The sequence below is a fragment of the Microcaecilia unicolor genome, chromosome 2, assembly GCF_901765095.1.
Source record: "Microcaecilia unicolor chromosome 2, aMicUni1.1, whole genome shotgun sequence".
NCBI lineage: Eukaryota > Metazoa > Chordata > Amphibia > Gymnophiona > Siphonopidae > Microcaecilia > Microcaecilia unicolor.
The window spans coordinates 302,743,753-302,766,847 of record NC_044032.1 but is presented as its reverse complement, the minus strand read 5'-3'; the positions used below and the strand labels follow the sequence as shown (position 1 = coordinate 302,766,847).

The following is a 23,095-nucleotide window of genomic DNA, read 5'->3' as shown; positions in this document are numbered from 1 at the left end:
GGATAAGTCGTGCGGCCGTGTTTTGAGCCGTTTAAGAATATAGTCCCGGCAATTTATATATGGGTGACATCCCTCTGAGGTTTCTTGGGATCTACAACCCCCCAATATTCATTGCATTCAGCTATTTTTACCACTGAAATTGTTGGTAAATTCTACCAGTATATTTGAAACAGAGTTGAAACACCATAAGCGATTGAAAAGTATGAGAAGGGAAACAAAAAATGGAAGAACATGCAAGGGTTTGAAAAACTGGCCCTGATCAGGACAGAAGGCATAACCAGCTCCTTCTGACACCTTGATAATCTATAAAGGTGACCTGCTCCTTCTGGAGCTCTGACTGAAGGCACAGATGAGGCCTCATCATGCTAGTCCCTGACACCACTACCTTATCCAATACACAAAAAAAAATCTTCTTGCCAGCAAGTGGATTTTTTTGAGATATGGTCAACACTACTTACAAAAAACACTGAACAGCAGAATTGAAAATCCATAAGTGTGCTTTGTCACAGCAACAGTAACATGACACAAACAACAATCCTAGAAGCGGCATCATTAGAACAGTCATCATTACTGAAACTGCAGAACTACCACACCAGGATTTGTTTTAAATTTACTACGTAGTAGCTTCTTTGCATGCCCCCTAGTCTTTGTATTTTTGGAAAGAGTAAACAAGAGATTCACGTCTACCTGTTCCACTCCACTCAGTATTTTATATACCTTTATCATATCTCCCCTCAGCCATCTCTTCTCCAAGCTGAAGAGCCCTAGACACTTTAGCCTTTCCTCATAGGGAAGTTGTCGAATCCTCTTTAACATTTTTGTCACCCTTCTCTGTACCAAATCGTAGAAAATATTTCTTCACTCAACAAGTAATTCAACTCTGGAATTCGGTGCCAGAGAATGTGGTAAAAGCAGTTAGTTTAGCAGTGTGTAAAAAAGGTTTGGATAATTTCCTAAAAGTTCATAAGCCATTATTAAGATGGACTTGGGAAAATCCACTGCTTATTCAAAGGATAAGCAGCATAAAATCTGTTTTACTATTTTGGGATGTTGCCAGGTACTTGTAACCTGGATTAGAGAATGTTGGAAACAGGAAACGGCTTGACTGACCTTCGGTCTGTCCCAGTATAGAAACATTTGTGCTCTCATATCTCCCCCCAAATCCTTCAAATAAAGTTAAAGAGGCTCTAGCGTACTCCAATGGCTAAAGTGACACTATCTGATCTTACACATTCCCATATCCTACATGTGTTGAGCAAGGAAAAATGCAATGCTAGTTACTGAAGTATGGCAGGCCCTAACTTTAATTATGGAACATCACATAGGGTAGAAGAGAGAAGGATACTGGAGTTTGAAGCCTTTCAGCTGTATTTGAGGGAGTGTTAGGGGAGGACACTGAAATTCCTTTTTACAATGCATGGGGTTGGGGGTAGGGGGAAAGACATCGAGTTACATTGGGATGAAGGGGTGCGAAGCATAACAGTTGGGTACAGAGGCCCTTTGCTCCACTTAGTTGGGGAATGGGGGGTGGAATTAAGATTGAATCCCCAGTTCAGGTTTATATTACTTCAGTTGGTAACAAGGATACATTACTGCTGCTGGTAACTCATTTAAATTACAATGATAAAATATGATTTTCATGCTGGCTCTGCAAAAATTGTAGAACTCTACATTAAATTGTCAATGCACACCTGCATTAAAATCAGTCTTTAGGCAGGAAATCTGGGAGAGTGAGATGGTAACCCCCAAGTACTGGTGAGGACGCCCGCCCCTCTGGTGAAACCTGTTTGAGGGCCCTTTCCATCTACTTAAGTGCATCCATACTGTAGAACATGGCCATGGGCCTAAATGGGCATGACAAAGGGGCAAGTTCTACCCCTTTGGAGCCCCTTCAGAGCAACTGAGGAGATCATAGGAAATGGAAAGGAGGTAGAAAGAATATGGCAAAATCTGTTGTGACCAAAGGGCCTATAGATGCCCATTTATAATCTCTGAGTTCACAACTTACTGTTTCTACACTGTGCAGTTCATCCTTGGAGGTTTCCCTTTCACACAGGAAGTCATACCCAGCCTTCTAAACCTGCATTATTGAGTCAATGAATGTGTCTGAACAAGACAGAGTTATTATCCCACCCGGGAATTCCCAGGAGGGTCCAATCTGGTTTCTTCCAATTTGGACCATGAATAATTTCACATGTAAAGGTGCCTCAGCTCATTTAGGGGCCCTTTTAAAAAGTCTTGGTAGGCTCAATGCTTGTGCAGCATGTGCCAAAACGAGACTACCGCCAAGCTAGCATGTCCCCCTGATGGTAATTTCAGATTTGGCACCAGAACAAATTAATTTTTTATTTCCTACCTCACATGGCGTTTCCGGCGTTAATTGGCAGTTGGCACGTGCCGACCAGTCACTGCACGTGTAGCATGTGATCCCTTACCACTAGAACAATGGGTTGCGTTAAGGGCTCAGGCTATACATAGGCACGTGCTGGTTTCAATTTTACTGCAGGCCCATTGAAAAAAAAAAGCCTTTTTTCCCAGATGCGGTTAAAACTGGTCCAGTGTGCCAAAAACACAAGTCCAAATTACTGCAAGCCACCTTTTGCTGCAGCTTAGTAAAAGGACCTCTTAATTTACTTATTTGACTTTAAATTATATTTTTTTCAAATACTGATAAGCAGGAGGTTTCTTTGAAGGATATATTTGAATTGCTTACTAGAATTGATAAGAACCTGCAAATTTAGGGCCCTATTTACTAAGGTGCACTAGCGTTTTTAATGTGCTCTAAACACTAGAGTCACCCATATGTTCTTATAGGCGACTTAGCGTTTAGCAGCATTAAAAAATCCCAGCGTGCCCTTAGTATGGCTTAGTAGATTTACTGAAGAAACAGCAATAAAGTTTTCTGAACAAGAGGATTATTCAACTTGAACAAAAATTGCAGAAAATGGATTCTCAGGTTGTGGTGTGTCACTCTGTTCTTGCAGCTGTGAATAAAGATAGTTTATCTATTCACCTTAAGATGGAAGTATTTGAAAATGCTACAAGGTGTGCAACCTGAGGCTCTTGAATTTTCCGATTACTCATTTTCTTTCTCCTCAAGAACTTCTTACAATGTACTTTATTTTGAAGCTAACTTATGATGAACTTGAGGTTAAAAGTTGTTACTATCTGCCAAGACGAGTGAGATCTAATAATGCTGAAGTGGAGATTGATACTTTAAACTCCCTTTACAGTTTAGATCTCACAAAGTTCCTTGAGTCATCCAATGAGAATATTGCTGTAAGGGCTATTTTGCTGATTTCATTAGGTTTTAAGAACAAAAAAATGTTGATTTTGAGGCCATATTTTTTTGAAGAAGAATGTATCTTTTTATGGTCAGACAATTAGTATGTTTCTGGAAGTTGCCAGGTCTACGCAGTTGAGATGTAAAGCCTTTTTGCAGTTAAGACCTAGAGTTTTTGTTTATGGAAGCACATTTTTTCTAAAATTCCCTTTCTAAATGCCTGGTGACCTGCAGAGGTAATTCTTATATTTTTCTAGATCACTTGGAGAACTTTTTGTTACTCAAGTAGGGTGCCAAGGTTTCTTAAATTTAGGGAAAGGGAAATGGGACTTGCTATACTGCTTTTCTGTGGTTTTTGCAACTACATTCAAAGCAATTTACATAATATATACAGGGCAACGGAGGGTTAAGTGACACCCAGAGTCACAAGGAGCTGTAGTGGGATCTGAACCCAGTTCCCCAGGATCAAAGTCTGCTGCACTAACCACAACACTACTCCTCCACTCCAGGGTATTATTAAGGTCAGGAATGTTTGCTTGCTGTACCAGTTAAATATTTCTAAGATGTTGTAATTCCAGTAGTTCCTTCCTTAACGTGGGTTAGTAGTTAATAATTGCATTGCATTCTCGGTCTTTTGGTGAAAGTTCCCATAGAGCTTTTTCCATTTCCATCACTCATGGTACATATCATTTAACAATTTCTTTTAACACAGTTTACTATGGCAATATCTACTACTGAATTTGGATTTTTTTTTTTTTAACTGGGTTTTTTTTCCCAACTTCAAGCTCATGGGAGACTTAAAATGTAACCTATATTTGAGGCAAAGGAAGGTAAAGTGACTTGCCCAAGGTCAGAAGGAATGTCAGTGTGAGAAGCAGAATTTGAAGCCTGACTTCCTTGTGCTGCTGTAACTATTGGGATACTCATCTTCTGAATGTGCTTCTTGTTTAGAAAAATGCCAAAAGGCCGTACTAAAAACTAAAATACCACATTCAGCACTCTCTCAATCTAATTCTGTGGTTACCCAGGCAAAAGAGTTTAATCAAATCCGACTCAGAAACTGACTGAATTCAAGAGAGATCCAAGATGGCTCCCTAACGTGAGGACACGTTCACATCGAGCTTCTTTCCTTATGCCAAAACGCATGAAACAGAAGGGGAAATCGGGATCTGCTTTGTCGGAGATCTGTTTACCTCCCCCTCCAATTTCAGCAATGATGGATGCCTTTGTGATAAAAACTTTACTGCCCTTTCATTAGGGTAATTCCTTTATTTATCCTCTGAGATAGTGTTGCTCATACTGTTTGTGTACTTGAATCTCTTTCTATTGAGGAATGGTAAATTGGTTGAAATAGAAAGATTATGTTCAACTATTTTCATGATTCAATTTAAATGTGATATTTCACTAATTTTCTGTAAGGACTTGTTCCTAGAAGTGCACTTAAAATTCAATTAAAAAAAGAAAGAAATTGACTGGATTCAAGATGTTCCTCTACTGTTGGGCTGCAGGAAAAGGTGAATGTGGCAAGCTAGAATGGGTGTACAGTGGAGAGAGATACCCTGAGGATGAAAAAGAGAAAGACCTAGGGAAGGGATAGGTTAGGGTAGAAAAGAAAAATGCAAACTCAAGGAATGAGAAGACAAAGGTAAAAGTAAGAGATAAATGATCAAAAAATGGATGAACACAGATGTACATGAAGAGAGACTGAGAACTCATCTTTTCTTTCCAACTGCAGAGTTTGGCAATGAGACTCTAGCACTGTGTTAATGCTACTGAATTAGAGCTTTACTGCCTTTTAGTTGGACTGGGCAGTTGTGAAATTTATAGTATTGTTCTAAAACAGTTTTTAGATTTTTCGCCACTTTGCGAATCACGTAGTTGAACTGTCCCTTATGGTAGCCCTGAGAGGTCTCCTCTGTCACCAGTTCTTCTAAATGTTTTGATGTACCTTTTTTAATTGATTATCAAACATTTACAACTTATTTATTATGTTTATGTTTGCTGGCACTGCAATTCTTCAGCTGGAACTTTACAACACATGTTCCATGAATGTCTCATCATACATGGTTTTTGGTGCTCTATTTGGAAAATTATACAAAAGCAGAGTATTGAAGTACCAATCTCATTTTCTGTAATAGTTCTTCAATCACTGCATCCTGATCTTAACTTAGAAAAGATCATACTAGTTTACTGAATTTACTTCTTTCAATTGCTATTCAAGGGCCCCGTTTACCAAGCTGTGGTAAAAGGGGTCCTATGGTAGCATTGGCGCTTGGATTTGCCATGCACCGAGGCCCCCTTTTACCACAGCAGGTAAAAGGTTGGGGTTTTTTTTGTTTGTTTTTTTCCAAAAAAGGAAATGGCTGTGCGGTGAGTGAACCGCTTGCTGCACGGCCATTTCCTGGGGGAGCCCTTACTGGCAGTAACCAGGCAGCGTGTGGGGCTGCCCAATAACTGCTGGGTATGCCCCTGGAATTGAAAAAAATAAAAGTATTTTTTCAGCGCTGGAAATAACGGCATTAGTTCCATATTGAAGCGTGACAAAGCGGTGGTATTGGTACCGATGCTTTGTAAAAGGGGCCCAAATGATTTTAGGGTCATGGAAAAACGCAACCACTTTAAATGAAACATTTTGGTGGATACTACTACTACTACTATTTAACATTTCTAGAGCGCTACAAAGTGTACGCAGCGCTGTACAAACACAGAAGAAAGACAGTCCCTGCTCAAAGAGCTTACAATCTAATACTGTATGCCTTGTACATAAATACGACTTTAAAGCATCAGAAAAAAACAACAAGGTCTGTAAGATAACATCTATTTGGAAACCTCTGGAATAATATTTAGAAATCAGAGTATGAATATTCTATCATTGGGTTTTTGCCATTGACATCATTTTATTCGTTACTATTTTCCATTGGTTTACTTTATTTCTAATCATGCCATTATTCATGCTCATTGTTTACCACATATATCATTATTGAATTAACATGGTTAATTATTTCCAGGATTGCAATTATTGTCATTTTTCTGATTGTATTGGCTAATTCAGTCACTGTTGTCTTTATTTGAAAATTCAATAAGAATTGTTTAAACTATAATACATCTTTACAGTTATGCTGATGATTTTCAATTATGTATTCCATCATTTATTCTCTAAATAAGGTTGTTGGAATTATGGATAATGCAATTTATGTAATTAATAACTAGATGTCCATTAGAAGAATACATTTAAACCTGGAGAAAAAGAGTTGTTCTGGGTGGGTGAATCTGCTCTGTTCTCTTTTGTTATTATTATGGTTAGTGAGGATGCTCTCACTTCTGTTCAAAGTCATGGGGTCATAATTGATAGCTGGTCAAGGGGGGTATCCCTGGTCATCTAATGGAAGGAAGTGGGAGTGGTTTCCTTCCTCTGTCAGTATGTCTGGCTCCAGGTTTCAGAATATGGCCAGTGACCCCTAGTTGGCATCTCATGGTACTATAGCAAGGAGCCAATCTTTCATTTAAGGCAGAGGTTCTCAACCTAGCCCTTGGGACATACCTAGCCAGTCAGGTTTTCAGGATATCCACAATAAATATGTATAATAAATCTAAAAAATTTGGTTATCCAACAATAGTATCAACAATTGTAACCACAATTACCTACATCAATTGTTGATTCCAAAATTTTACACTCTCACAATAAATCTAAACAGATTCCTCAGAGCATATTCCTTCGGAAGGAACATATTAACTTTATTGAACTCTGAGAAGTCTGTTTAGATTTATTGTTAGATCTACATCAATCTCAGCTTTTCAGATCATTTATGCACTGTCCCCTTCAGCTGCAGTCCCCCCACCCCAGCATCCCACGGCCCAGCATTTTCTTTTCCTCCCCCTCCCTGCCACGTCTCTCTATCCTGCAGCCACGTCACGAGGAGGATCCCCACAGGCCTGCTCTGGGGCCTTCCCACTGCCGGCTCCCACCTTTCGATGTAACTTCCTGTTTCGTGAAATAGGAAGTTACATCAGGAGGCTGGCAGGCAGAAGGCTCTGGAGAAGGCCTGTAGGGATCCTCCTTGTAGCTGCAAGGTAGAGAGATGCGTGCTAACAGCTTCCACAATTGCATGACAGTTTACAGATGCTAATTCATGCATTAACTGCATATTGTGGTAGTGGATGAAGAATGCCTAATGCTCAATTTGTGCAATTAGTGTAGCTTTACTTAGCACTGCCTAAATAGGAGGCATTAAGTGCAGCTATGCTAATTGTGACCAGGTTCTACGTATGCTAATGCACCTGCCCATGCATTAATTTCAGAGGACATGCTGGGCACAACCCCAACAAATAGCGAGAAACCTTTGCACCTAATGTGGACTGTTTTTTTTAATGTTAAGGCACGTTACATGCAAAAACATAATGTAGTTTAACAAAAGACCCCCAAAGTGTTTTGCTGACATACTGCCTTTTCGATCTTCTTTGTGCATCTTAGAACTCCTGTTGTTGCACCTGTATAACGGATGTGGGACAGGAGGTGAAGGGAAAAGTAGGAAATGGTTTGAGATACTGTCTCTTAACTGAAGAAGGAACTAGAAATAATCTCCAATGTGTTACAATATTTTGTGACAGGTTTATGACTTAATGCAACTTAATGCAACAGCGGGTCATTCTTCAGTACAGAGATAATACCGTCATTTTACACAATTGTGTTGTGATTGGTCACAGAATGCTGCTCACTGTATCATGTTAAATCGTCAGTTTCTGGCTCTCACTAATGGAGAGACAAAGACAGCATCAGCAAATTCTGTTGCGTGCCGTTTTAAATATATAAGCTTGCTACACAGATTTATTCTTTTAACAGTTTATACTGCTCGACATGTACAAAGAAATTTAATTTGTCAAAAATTATCTATTTCAAAGGTTAATGTTCTATTGCAGTTCATTGGAAGTTGTTTCAGTTTGCAAATGCCAGAGTCGATTGCTTTAAAGAGCAGACTAAGAGGCCCGTCTACTTAAGTGAAGTAAGCAGTTACCACATGAATTAGGGCATGCTGTTACTAGTTACCACGCTGGCATGACAGTGTGGAGTAATTCATGTGTTAAGGGCCAGATTCTATATATAGTGCCAAAAAAATCAGTGCCACCCAAAAACGCGTGCTTAATGGTATTCTATAAACCTTGCATAAAATTATGTGCGGTTTAGAGAATATGCACTGTCCCACAACTAAAATTTAGGTGCAACCATTTAAGCCAACTAAAGTCTGGTGTAAATGCCCACGTTTTATTTAGGTGTGGGGCAGGCATATTCTGTAAGAGTGTGCATAATTATCAGGAACACCCACCACCCGTCCAAGCCCCTCCCATGCCCACACCTCCTTTTCTGATCCACGGATTAGAATTTACAAGCACTGCTTTACCAAATATGCTTAGAAAGTTGCGTGCATAAATTCCAATTAGTGTAATAACTGCTTGTTATTGTCCAATTATCGCCGCCGATTAGTTTGTTAAACAATTAAGTTGTGCATGCAAATAGGCCATGCATGCAGATTTGCATGCACAACTTTAGTCACCGTTTATAGATGTGTGCATATCATGCTATGGGCCAGGGAATGGGCATGGACTGGAAGAATAAATAGAAAGGAGTAAGTGCATCCATGTTGTCATTGCAGTTAACACATAGGAAAGGCTTTTCTTCTGTGATAACTTCATAGTGGAGTGGAGGAGCAGCCTAGTGATTAGTGCAGCGGACTTTGATCCTGGGGAACTCAGTTAAATGCCCACTGCAGCTCCTTGTGACTCTGGGAAAGTCACTTAACCCTCCATTGCCCCAGGTACAAATATATACTATGTAAACTGTTTTGAATGTAGTTGCAAAAACCACAGAAAGGCTGTAGATCAACTCCCATTCCCATAGGCAGATGCTGGGAATGCCAACCACAGTTGTAATAGAGGTTTACAGAGGATCAGGCACATGCTAAACATTAACCACTAAACATTGTCATGTTCTCGTAAAAGGGCTCCTATAACTGTTCTTACATTCAATTCTGGCATATATAATATTTTAAAATCAGTTTTACTGAATAATATATGTAAGAGAAATGAAAACTTGCTATAGCCTTTCCACTAATAAATATAGGGGTCCTTTTACTAAACAGCGTTAACGGATTTAATGTTGTGCAGTCTGTTGTATACTTATGGGCTGCATGGTACTTGGCATACACTAATTCGTTAGCGCGCAAAAGGAGTCCATAATGGTTCTTGCAATGTTCATTATAAAGAGGGACTATGGGACATATAAACTTTATTTTTCAAGACTGTCAAAGAAATGACACCCCAAAATTGACGCTCCTCTGCGGACACACCAGTGCTGGCTGGATTTGCTCATTCAGGACTCTTATGAAATGGAGTTTGTAGATCAATGCCATTGTCACTTTAAAAGTAAATGCTAATCAATGCAAACACGACATTAAAACCATCAAAACAAACAGTGGATTTAAAGTTTGAATTCTCAGAGATTTCAGGCTTTATTAAATCTGTGCTTGATTAAGCAGAAAGGCTGGTTTTACAGTTCATTAGCTGGGTCTTATTTCATAGTACAAATATCTATGCGGGTTTAAATTATAATATTTTGTAGGGCACGGCGTCCATGCAGTCAACATGCATTTCTGCTAGGTTTATGAAAAAGTAGTTCACAAGGGAAGCTTTCTTTGCAATGGTTATTTGAATGAAAACCTTGAAAGAGAAAGAAAGGATGTTTCACAGACTTCCATATCATGTTTAGCAAAAACAAATAGTACTGACTATTTGGATGAATTTGGCCTTAGGGTTAATCCAGGTCTACTGGGATATCAGACAGAGAAAGTAAATGCTTAGCAAGTACCTGTAAGATTCCTTTGAAGAACACAGCAATCTGAACTGTCTCTTCACATTTTACAACAGAAGGAAAGATGCCTACATGGCAGAGGTGTGTAGCAAAAGCTTCAAAATATACAACAAAGCAGTGGGGGTGGTTTTAGAAGAATTAGGCACCATTTAAAGGTGTAAAAAATTAATTTACAGTGTAAATGGGCATATATATTTAAGTACTGACTTCAGAAAAGCCAATACCTGTACCTCATGACACTTGGGGCAACTCAAAGCAATTTGTTGCCTGAGGAAAGGTATAAGATAGGGGATGGGACTCGATATACTGCCTGTGGTTACAATCAAAGTGGTTTACATATTATATACAGGTACTTTATTTTGCACCTGGAGCAATGGAGGATTAAGTGACTTGTCCAGAGTCACAAGTAGCTATAGTGGAAAACAAACGCAGCTCACCAGGATCAAAGCTCACTGCACTAACCACTAGGCTACTCCTCCACTCCAGATGGTGCTCTCATCAAGGCACTCATCTGTCATATTCTCAACCTCTCTCTCTCCACTGCAACTATCCCTGACACCTTCAAGCATGCTGTTGTCACACCATTTCTCAAAAAACCATCACTAGACCCTACCTGTCCTTCCAACTACCGCCCCATCTCCCTCCTACCCTTCCTCTCCAAGATACTTGAATGCGCCGTTCACAGCCACTGCCTTGATTTTCTCTCCCCTCATGCCATCCTCGATTCGCTTCAAACCGGTTTTCGCCCTCTACACTCGACAAAAACGGCACTCACTAATGTCTGTAATGACCTGTTCCTTGCCAAATCCAAAGGTCACTACTCCATCCTCATCCTCCTCGACCTATCCGCCACTTTTGACACTGTCAATCATAATTTACTTCTTGCTGCACTATCCTCATTTGGGTTCCAGGGCTCTGTCCTCTCCTGGTTCTCCTCATATCTCTCCCACCGTACCTTCAAAGTACATTCTCATGGATCTTCCTCCACCCCCATCCCACTCTCTGTTGGAGTTCCTCAGGGATCTGTCCTTCTTTTTTCAGTCTACACCTCCTCCCTGGGCTCGCTGATCTCATCTCATGGTTTCCAATATCATCTTTATGCTGACGACACCCAGCTTTATCTCTCCACACCAGACATCACTGTGGAAACCCAGGCCAAAGTATCATCCTGCTTATCCGACATTGCTATCTGGATGTCCAACCACCACCTGAAACTGAACATGGCCAAGACCGAGCGCATTGTCTTTCCACCCAAACCCACTTCTCCTCTCCCTCCACTCTCTATTTCAGTCGACAATACCCTCATCCTCCCCGTCTCATCTGCCCGCAACCTCAAAGTCATCTTCGACTCCTCCCTCTCCTTCTCTGCCCATATCCAGCAGACAGCCAAGACCTGTCGCTTCTTTCTCTATAACATCAGCAAAATTCGCCCCTTGCTCTCCGAACACACCACCAGAACTCTCATCCACTCTCTCATCACCTCTCGCCTTGACTACTGCAACCTACTCCTCACTGGCCTCCCACTTAACCATCTATTCCCCCTTCAATCAACTCTGCTGCCCATCTTATCTTCCACCTAGACCAATATGCTCATATCAGCCCTCTCCTCAAGTCATTTCACTGGCTTCCGATCAGGTACGGCATTCAGTTCAAGCTTCTCCTACTAACCTACAAATGCACTCAATCTGCAGCCCCTCATTACCTCTCTACCCTCATCTCCCCTTACGCTCCTACCCGTAACCTCTGCTCACAGGACAAATCCCTCCTCTCAGTACCCTTCTCCACCACTGCCAACTCCAAGCTCCGCTCTTTCTGCCTCGTCTCACCCTATGCTTGGAATAAACTCCCTGAGCCCATACGCCAAGCCCCCTCCCTGCCCATCTTCAAATCCTTGCTCAAAGCCCACCTCTTCAATGTCGCTTTCGGCACCTAACCATTGTACCTCTATCCAGGAAATCTAGACTGCCCCCAATTTGATTGACTGCACTTTTTTGTCCTTTAGATTGTATGCTCCTTTGAGCAGGGACTGTCCTTCCTTGTTAAATTGTACAGCGCTGCGTAACCCTGGTAGCGCTTTAGAAATGTTAAATAGTAGTAGTAGTAGTAGCACTCAAAAGGGAGAGGCTCCTCAGAGCTTCAGTCAGGGAGTGAAGTGGGGGTTTCTCTCACTCAGAAGACTATTCAATTATACAGCCTGGAAATATAAGAGAAAAAAAGGGAAAAATCTGCAATTTCTGGTCAGATTATAACAATTAAATTATATAGCTAGGATGCTAAAATGAAAAATACTGACCCCTGATGCTACACACTGGACCAACACAGTGTTTAATGTAAACGTATATTCTGCATCCAGGGAATCTTCCTCAACAACAGATACAGAGCACAACCAGGAAAATTCCCCATACAACTCACTATATAAAAAGAACATTTTGATTCTGTTGTCATCTCAGTAACAGCAGCATCAAATCTCATAAGCACCAGGCATATTATGAAGTAATGCAAAACCCTAAAAAATTCATTAAGGACCTAGACCAAATTTACCACATCATAACAGCACTAATATCCAGAACTCACAGCAGAACTTCACTTAGGAAATGGCAGTACTGTAAATATTTAATGGGCCCTAGAACATTCAAACACTTTTGGGAAAAATGACCATGCTAGACTACTAAAGATTCATACATATAAACAGGGCCAGTATTAGAGATGCAGGGAACAAGGTCAGAAGTTTGAAATGGAGCACCAAAGCCAATTGACAGGCTATGCCCTCCTTCAGTTTTCTTAGGAATATATGGGCTTCTCTAGTGTTTAATGTGTGCTAAAAACACAAGTGCATCTTAGTAAACAGGACCCAAAGAAAGTAGATGTGCATTCTAACTACTGACATTTCAATCACTAAATTGAAATATTTTCTACCTTTGATGTCTAGTCATTTTCTTCTAATCATGTTTATCCCAGTCACTGGTTTCTGCTCTCCTCTGTTTCTTCTCTTACTATTATTTGCAGAGTCGTATGTCCATTTGCTATTTCTTTTCTCTCCTCCTACCTTCTTCACTTACTCCAGCTCCCATCTCTGTGCCTCTTTATCTACTCAGATTTCAGCCCCCCTCAATAGCCAGTCTTTGTACTCACTCTTTTTAGTGTATCTACCTCCAGATTTCCATCTCTTTCCACAGCCTTTAACTATCCCCAGTTTCTCTCTCTCCACTCCTGTGTCCAGCATTCCTCTTTCTCTTCTCCCCCACCCATGTCTATATTCCCTCTCTATCATCCCCTAAAATGTCAACCACATCCACTTGCTCTCTTTCACTCTCTCCTATGCCCAACATCTCCACCCCCCCCCCTCTTTAATTCATCTCCATTCATGTGTCCAGCATCAACCCCCGTCTCTTTCCTATATCCAATACAGAGACCTCTACCTGCATTACTACCACTAGGAATAGTGCAGGAGTATCATGGTTTCGACTGGAAAGGGGCATGACTATTGGGAATCCTGAAGAATATGCCTGGACATTGTAACTGAAACTGCACTATTTTTTTTTTGTACCCTGTGCTTTCCCACTCGTGGCAGGCTCAATGCCGCTTAGGTACTTATTTGTACCTGGGGCAATGGAGGGTTAAGTGACTTGCCCAGAGTCACAAGGAGCTGCCTGTGCCTGCAGTGGGAATCAAACCCAGTTCCCCAGGACCAAAGTCCACCACTCTAACCACTAGGCCACTCCTCTGCACTACTCCTATTTGCAGGAATGCTGGTGGAGAACTGCCAGTCATCTTAGAGTTGTTTAGCATGTTCCTATGCTTCCCTTCCAAATCTCACACCATATTCAGGTCTAAAACTCTAAAACATGCATATGGCAAGGGGGTACGGTCTGAGTAGGTTTTAGTTGGGATAAGGGTGACCATAAAAAATAAATGTGTATTCTCCCATTTCAAAAGGGGAATGCATGTCTATCCAGCTTATTTTCGAAAGAGAAAAATGCCTATAGTGCGACCTAAATCGGGAGATAGACGTTTATCTCGCAAAGTGCCCAAATCGGTATAATCGAAAGCCGATTTTGGGCATTTCCAACTGCAGTCCGTCGCGGAAACGAATAAAGTTGGCGGGGGCGTGACGGAGGCGTGGTGGAGGCGGGACTGGGGCGTGGTTATCGGCTGAGGAGAGATGGGTGTCTTTAGCTGATAATCAAAAAAAAAAAAAAAGGCGTTTTTACCGCGATTTTGGGTTACTTTTTTGGGACCCTTTTTTTTCACGAACAAGTTCCAAAAAAGTGCCCCAACTGCCCAGATGACCACTGGAGGGAATCGGGGATGACCTCCCCGGACTCCCCCAGTTGGTCACTAACCCCCTCCTACCAAAAACCCCCCACTTTACAAACTTTTTTCCCAGCCTGTATGCCAGCCTCAAATGCCGTACCCACCTCCATGACAGCAGAATGTGTTCGATCCTCTCACAGACTTTCCCTGGGTCAGATGTGGCTCTCGGGTGCAGTACAGAGTCACATCAGCATTGCATTGTGGTGGGTGTAGGGTATTGGGCTCCGTGATTTCATCAGCTTGTGTTACAGTCTCACGATGTTGGTAGTTGGTAGCTCTTCTCCCATGGTGCTTTTCCCACTGCCTACTGGGTCAGAGTGTGCCCTGTTGTGTTTCCTGTTGTAGTCCATGCGGTAGTGGCCATTTTTGTAAGCCAGTTTTAGTTCCCTTTCCTATGTTAGCCACGTTACAGAACTTAGTTCTTCCCTTGAATGTGGCTGAAAGAGGGCATTGTACAGCATTCTGCCAGCTCTGACCTACTGCTCATCTCAGTACCAGGGAGACTCGTTGCCAGTGGGGCACAACCTCTGATCTGCAGTTAACTGTGAGTAAAGGCGGTTATTCCAATAAAGGACGTTTTCGGAGAGATTAGTCTTCAGGTGTCAACTGGTGTGCCAATGTTATATAGCAGCAACCAGTCCTAGAGGCCTGCGTGTATGCAGGTCCCTGGAGCACTTTTAGTGAGTACCGCAGTGCATCCCTCCCCCCCCACCTGTAACACTTGTGCTGGTAAATGGGAGGCCTCCAAAACCCACTGTACCCACATGTAGGTGCCCCCTTCACCCCTAAGAGCTATGGTAGTGTTGTACATTTGTGGGTAGTGGGTTTTGGGGGAGGGGGGTTGGGTGCTCAGCACCCATGGTAAGGGAGCTATGCATGTGGGAGCGTTGTCTGAAGTCCACCGCACTGACCTCTAGGGTGCCCAGTTGGTGTCCTGGAATATCAGGGGGGGCCAGTGTACTACGAATCCTGGCCCCTCCCACAACCAAATGGCTCGGATTAGGACGTTTTTGAGCTGGGCGTTTTTAGTTTCCATTATCGCTAAAACAAACAAACGCCCAGCTCAAAAACGTCCATTTTTTTGAAAATACGGTTCGGCCCGCCCCTTCACAGACCCGTTCTCGGAGATAAACGCCCATGGAGATAGGCGTTTCCGTTCGATTATGCCCCTCCACGTCTACAAAGACTGATAGTGGAATTTACATCTGCTACCTGGGAGACCTAAAATTGCTTTAATCCCTCAGTGGTTGATGGCACCTCCCCCAGGCTCCAAGTCCAGCATGGGTCTGCTTCTCTTCCCCTCTGTCTAGTATTTCACTCTTACTTTCCTTCCCATTCACACCCTTTGGGATCAGCATCTACCCTTACTTCCTTCCCAAGCCCCTTCCCCCTTGTGTGGAATTCTTCTTCACTTCCTTCCTCTCCCTCCGGTGCAGCACCTTTCCTCACTTCTCTTCCCCTTTCCATGCTGTAGTGTCTTTCCTCACTTCCCTCTCACCTGTGCAGCATCTTTCTTCACTTCCTTCTTCCCCATGCAGCATATTTCTTCACTTCGCTTCCCCTACTGCTCCTTCCACATGAGACTTACTGTTTTGGAGAGGGCAGTACTGATATACTTTTTGCAGGCACAGGTGCACAAAGGCCCCATATTGCCTTTTAATTTTATCGCAGTGCTGCTGCTTCTTTGTAGCAATTGGGAGTTTCTCCAGGCCAACAACCTGTCTATAGTATTTGGATGGACACTGTTTCTCACCTGGGGAGTCTGGGAAAGAAACAAAACTAGCCTCCTCCTATCCAGAAGCAAAGTGAGGCGGCTTTTATAAGGGGTGTTTTTGGATCACTGTTACTGCCCCAAAAATGTGCCACCTGAGGCGGCCACCTCACTCAGTCTAATGGTAGAGCCATCACTGCACGGCATGCACATATTTGGAGGGAGAGTATCAATGTATCGTGGGTGTGGTTTGGACAAATTTTAAAATTATGGGGTAAATATTCAGAACAATTTAACCAACTCTCTTGCCTAATCACAGTGAACAGGACATCCTCAGATTTTCAGTGGCACTTAATCACACAGCGAATTTAAAGGCACTGATCTTGCCTGGCAGCAAATGACCCAGATATATAATGCTGCGCAGGGCCGTGCCAACACAGTTAGCGGGGTAAGCACTGCAGGGGGGTGCCAACCTCTGGAGGGCGCTGCCGCAGTGCTAACCCTCACCGCTTACCCCAGCTCCGCGCCGCCCTGGGGGCTTTAAATCTGTTATCTAAATTTACCTCCGACGTCGCAGCAGCTGAGCTGCGTCAGTGAAAGTGGTGCTGACGTCTTCAGACTTCCCTTCACGCTCGTTCATTCCCTCAGTGTCCCGCCCTCGCAAGGAACTGACATCAGAAGAAGGCGGGACACTAAGCGAACGAATGAGCGCGAAGGGAAGGCTGGAGGTAAATTTAAATGAAAGATGGACATGGATGGGAGGACCCAGGGAGAGGAGAAATTGCTGGAAATGGAGGGGAGGGGAGAGAGGAGAATTGATGGATATGGATGGAGGAGGGAAGGGCAGAGAGGGACATGGATGGTCATGGATGGGAGGGCAGGGCCCAGGGAGAGGAGAAATTGCTGGAAATGGAGGTGAGGGGAGAGAGAAGAATTGCTGGATATGGATGGAGGAAGGAAGGGCAGAGAGGGACAAGGATGGACATGGATGGGAGGGCAGGGCTCAGGGAGAGAGGAGAAATTGCTAGAAATGGAGGGGAGGGGAGAGAGGAGAATTGCTGGATATGGATGGAGGGGAGGGAAGGGAAGACAGAGGAAGGAGATGCACATGGATGGAGGGGAAGGGAGACAGAAGAAATGCTGGGCATGGATGGAGGGAAGAGAGAGGAAGGAGATGAGATGAGGGAAAAGGAAGAGAGGAGAAAAACTGCACATGGCTGGAGAAAATAGGCAGAAGCTGGATCCACTGGACAGTCAAGTCTGCGGAGGACCCAGCTTTTACGTATGGATATAGAGCAAGAAATGAAGAATAAAGGAGGAAAGTAAAGAAATAAATGGAAAGGAAGCCCTGGAAACGGAGTTAAGAGGACAGATAGCAGCAGAATCTGATACTGGGCCAGCATGATCAGAAAAAGAAAGTCACCAGACAACAATGGTAGAAAAAAATCATTTTATTTTAATTTTAGTGTTTGGAATATGTCCACTTTGAGAATTTACATCTGCTATCTTATTTTGCAATGGATAGTAATTTGTTTCTAAGAATATTGCTGACAATTCCTGTCAGTGTGGCAAGTGGTGAACGATCATTTTCACGGTTAAAAATCATAAAAAAATATTTGCAATCAAGTATTTCGCAAGAAAGGCTTGCAAGCCTTGCCATGATTGCTATTGAGAATGATATATGTGCCCAGTTAGATATCAAAGATTTAATTACTAATTTCGTGAACATGAAAGCACGAAAAGCTAAGTGGTTGTAAACCCTCTATTTGTTCAGCAATCCCACAAAGATGCACTCCATCTTTCAGCTCCTATTTCCTTTGCATCTTGTGCCACACGGGGTGGGGTGGGGGGGGGGGGGGGCAACAGAGACCCTAGGCACGGCCCTGATGCTGTGCCTAATACAGACCGGTATTGAAAATCCAAGTCTGGCTGGCTGCAGGAAGTCATCCATGTGCTAGCCCATATTCACACCGGTGCCCAGATAATAGCCCGGTTAAAGTTAAAACAGCAAAAAACGCTTTAACTTTATCTGGGTGCTTACCGAGTTAACAGACTGAATATCTCTGCTAACTGGATTTACCCAGTTAGTCATCAATGTCAAAATTTATGCTTATCAAAGTAAAACCTTAGGGGAAGAAAGCCTGGATATATATGATCTGTAAATTAAATGGAAACTTCTAGAGCAGGAGCATTTGTAGCAGGGGAACAACAACGTTTGTATTTACCCTGGACCTTTCTTCCAGTTTGGTCATCATTACGACTGTTGCGCCACGCTGCTCCCACATCATTCTCCAGAAATCCCCAAAAGTTTCTGGAAGAGGCCCTTGTGTTGCTATGTAGGCATTTTGTTTCCTATATCCATCAATGTAGTTCGAATTGATGTAATCACTGCCTGGCACACCTGCAAAGGCAAAAATATAAAAACAAACAATTCAGTCTCTTGACAGGTTGGGTTTTCACAATTTGCCTCCAGATATAAAACCTTGGGTTTTAAACTCACGAGAACTTGGAAACTCAACAGACTTGTGAAATATCTAAGGATCGCTAAGATGCAGGAAATGGTGGTGGTGGCAAACAGAATACACCACTTTCCACTGAGTAAAAATATTTTGACCGAAAATGCAACTTTCTATAATCTATGAATCCCTTCCTAAACACAGAAGAACCTAGGTGGAATAACAGCAATATATAACAGTAAAATCAATAATAACAACAACAACAACAACAGCATAACATTTGGAGAGCAATTCTATAACAAACTACTTAATTTGGATGCCACGTAGCCGCCTACTTTCTTTTAAAGAATACTAGCACAGCATGTGCCTATATTTTAGTTGCAACTAGTTACACCAGTCATAGACTGCAGAAAACCAAAGGTAAATGATAGTAGTCTATAACTTATGCATGCAACTATGTACACCACCCATGTGTTCATCCACCTTCAAACTATATACCCTCCCATTTAGGCACCAGTTTATTCAACAGTGTATAGTCAGAAAACTGGCATTTGCAACATGTCTTTGCATACACATGCATGTATTTGTTGGTATTCTGTTCAGTCATGTTCTTAGTGCCCTCTTTATAGAATTGCCCTCATAGGGGGTCATTCAGTAACAATGTAGCTGATATTCAGCCCGTGGGAGGCAAGTCAGCTAAGTCCCGCGATCGGTGATGAGCCTGGATATTCAATTATGGGCCATCGCTGGTGAACGGCATTGAATATCTGGGGGGGGGGTTGGGGGGGGGGGCTGGTTTAAACTTAACTGGCCAAGTCAATATTCAGAGCTAGTCAGTTAAGTTTATAGCAGCCAAAGATAGGCCTGTTATTTGGGTGGCCCAATTTGGCCGTCAAACTTAGCTGGCAATGTGTTGAAAATTTGTGGCTAACCAGTTATGTCGTGCGATATAGCCAGTTAGCCACTATGCACTAATATTCAGGGAAAACCGACTATCTCATGCTGAATATAAGCGCTTAGCCAGTTAAGTGCTATTTAACAGGGCAGGAGCATTGAATATCGGCCAGAATCTGCCCCAACTTGTTCAGTGAGTATGCACGTAAGTTGTACCAATTTTCTAAGGAAAACGTGCATGCATATTTACACACACTTCATACTTATATTTATTTCCTACCTATTGACACTGATCATTCCCTACAGACCCGCATGCTCCCTATGCTCTTCCACTGGTAATCACTTAACCTCTCCTTCCCTCTCTTGTTCGAGACATGAGTCCACTCGACACTCTGCTTTCTTTTTTGCTGGTCCCTCCCTCTGGAATTCCCTCCCACGTGACCTCTGAGCTCAACTATCCTATTCCTGATTTAAGACTTATATAAGAAGAACGACACTGGATCAGACCAATGGTCCATCTAGCCCAGTATCCTGTTTCCAACAGTGGCCAATCCAGGTCACAAGTACCTGGCAGAAACCCAAATGGCAACATTCTATGCTACCAATCCCAGGGCAAGCAGTGGCCTCCCATGTCTATCTCAATAGCAGACTATGGACTTTTCCTCCAGGAACTTGTCCAAACCTTTTTTTAAACCAAGATATGCTAATCGCCGTTACCATATCCTCCAGCAACAAGTTCCAGAGCTTAACTATTCTTTGTGTGAAAAAATATTTCCTCCTATTTGTTTTTAAAGTATTTCCATGTAACTTTAATGAGTGCCCCCTAGTCTTTGTACCTTTCGAAAAAAATGAAAAATTGATTCACTTCTGCTGGTTTTACACCACTCAGGAGTGGCCTAGTGGTCAGGGTGGTGGACTCTGCTCCTGGGGAACTGAGGAACTGAGTTTGATTCCCACTTCAGGCACAGGCAGCTCCTTGTGACTCTGGGCAAGTCACTTAATCATCCATTGCCCCAGGTACAAATAAGTACCTGTATATAATATGTAAGCCGCATTGAGCCTGCCATGAGTGGGAAAGCGCAGGGTACAAATGTAACAAAAATAAAAAAAAAATAAATCCCTTTTCCAAGCTGAAGATCTCTAATCTCTTTAGCTGTACCTCATATAGGAAGAGTTCAATCCCCTTTACCATTTTGGTGACACTTGTTTGAGCCTTTTCTAATTCCACTATATCTTTTTTGAGATACGGTGACCAGAACTGAAGGCTTTTGATCGTGTTCCACAGCTTGGCCAGTGGACTGGCAGAACAACAGACATCCAGGCTCTCTATTCCCTTTATACCTTAGTTTCCTTCTCTTTTTAGCTTTCCTATGTGTTGTTAGTTCTTTTCTGACTATTATTTTAGCTGCTAACTGCTTCGATTTGTGTTTTGAATGGTGTTATACCAAAGTGCAAATAAACTAAACTAAACTTTATAGCATGCAGAAACTTGAACACTTCATTTTGAAAATCCAATTCCTGCCATGTTTGACCCCTGGAACACCTCTGTTCACTATGGGTGGAAAGTAAGTACAAAGTGGTGTAACACACATTCTTTTACCCATATAAGTTCTAGGCAATTTATAACAAGCCATTTCCATGCAAAAACTACTTCTTCGGTATGCAAACCCCATTTGAAAACTATCTGTTTAAATAAATTCCTATCCATTTTTGTGTTATACGCTTTTCAGACTTCAGCATGAACAGATTCTAGATTCTATTTATAAAAAAAGGCATTTGTCTTTTTATGGCCATGAAGTGGCAAAGTATTTTGGTCTAGGCAAGCTTTGTGCTGTAAATCACACACATGATGTGAAACACTCCTTTTGACTAATGCAGAACAAGTCATGTTGTTCCAGTAATAAATAGATGCCTATATTAATGCAAATCAATTCCAGAAGTTTTCTGCCTAACAGTGATCAATCAATAAAATTATAAAGGCATGGTAAAAGAGCCAAATATTTCAACCTGCTGTCCTAGGCATCCACATTTTTCACTACTTATAAAGCAATCCATTATTATAAAGAATTTCGTAGGAAATAAAACCTAAGTACTTTGATTCAACACAATAAATTGTGCTAAGAATAAGATCAGGCATCAAATTTAAGACAAACAAACTAAATCAATACTATAGAACTAGCTGACATCATTAAATTCAGGGGATGGTACCCACTCAACCTCATCACACACCAATCTCAGCACTTATTTCCAGGGCCGGCGGTGGGGGTGGGGAGGTGGGGGGATACAGGGCAGCTGCCCTGGGCCTAACAGCTAGAGGGGGCCCTGCGCTCCAGGCATCTCTTCCCATTCTCCCCACCGCAGTCTGTCTCCTCCTCCCTTTCCTAATCTTCTTAAAATTTATTTCCCTTCTCAGAGGGTCCCCAGCGCAGCATCCATTCTCATAAGCTGCATGCAGCTGCATCAAAGCTTTCCCTCTCTGCAGTAATATGCCCCCCCCCCCCCTCTGACACAATTCCCTGTTTCCACCTGAGCAGATTGCAGCAGAGAGGGAAAACTTTGGGACAGCTGGAGGCAGCTTGAGAGGATGCCTGCAATGCCGGGGCCCCTATGAGAAGGGAAATACAAATTTTAAAGAATACAAACTTTAAAGAATTTTAAAGGTGAGGGAAATGGATTGTGGTGGGAAGAAGGGGAAGAGATGCCTGGACTGTGTAGTAGCAATGCAAGTGAGGAGAACTGGGGGAGGGGGGGATCAGGGGCCCCCCTTTAATTTCTGCCATGGGTCTCACCAGGTGTAAAACTGGCCCTGCTTATCCCCTACCTCGCTACTCCATACTTGCGTGCTTCCTTCTCAGACTCACCCAACCAATCACTTGTTCCTCTCACTCTTCGCCAGTCTCACTGGTCTAGTCAAATCCCTCCCTGGAACCGTGGGTCAATGATGCCTTTATAGGTGCTTGCTTCACCTCTTGCCTGTCTGGCCATCTATGATCAGGTGCAGGACAGCTGCAGCCTACAAGGCTGATGGAGTCAGCGGTAGGTGTACACATGTGAACAGATAGAAGCCGGTGCAAAAGAGTAGGGGTGGACCAAAAACTCTCTTCAGCCACAAGATTAACACCAGCATTGATATTTAAATGAATATGTTTATTCAGCACCACTGAATGCAGTGAATTCTGCTGCCACTATGTATTTGTCTTGTATAGCTTATTTGGAAACCAACCGAAATTTGATGCTATCCAGTTGTGCAGAACCATCCTCATTTCACTCTCCTTTGTCCCTTTAATATGGCCCTCATTTACAAGCCCTATTTGCATATGATCAGCAATTTCATGTTTGAGTTCTTTCAGTATGCTCAGGTGCATGCCATCTGTTCCATCTTCCATTTGAGTCTATTAGATCAATCTCTACTTTCAATTGCTCACGATACATGTCTCGTATTTTTGGAAACTGTCATATGAAAGATCATTTACAGAGACTCTTGAGGCAGGCCTGTGTCCGAAACATAGTATTGTGTCGAGTCTCCTGTCCATAAACGTCATTTAAGCATCCAAAGTTTCCTCGTCCATCTCTGG

The 23,095-nt window shown here is 42.5% G+C and overlaps 1 protein-coding gene across 12 annotated transcripts in view; it reads right to left on the bottom strand.

Moving 5' to 3' along the window:
• PTPRD (protein tyrosine phosphatase receptor type D) overlaps positions 1-23,095 on the bottom strand; it is a 1,064,164-nt gene that overhangs the window by 137,343 nt on the left and 903,726 nt on the right. For all 12 annotated transcript variants that reach the window (XM_030194293.1, XM_030194296.1, XM_030194294.1 and 9 more), the window contains one exon: positions 18,396-18,571. In XM_030194293.1, coding sequence (XP_030050153.1) covers positions 18,396-18,571 — 176 coding nt within the window. The remainder of the gene's footprint in view (positions 1-18,395; positions 18,572-23,095) is intronic.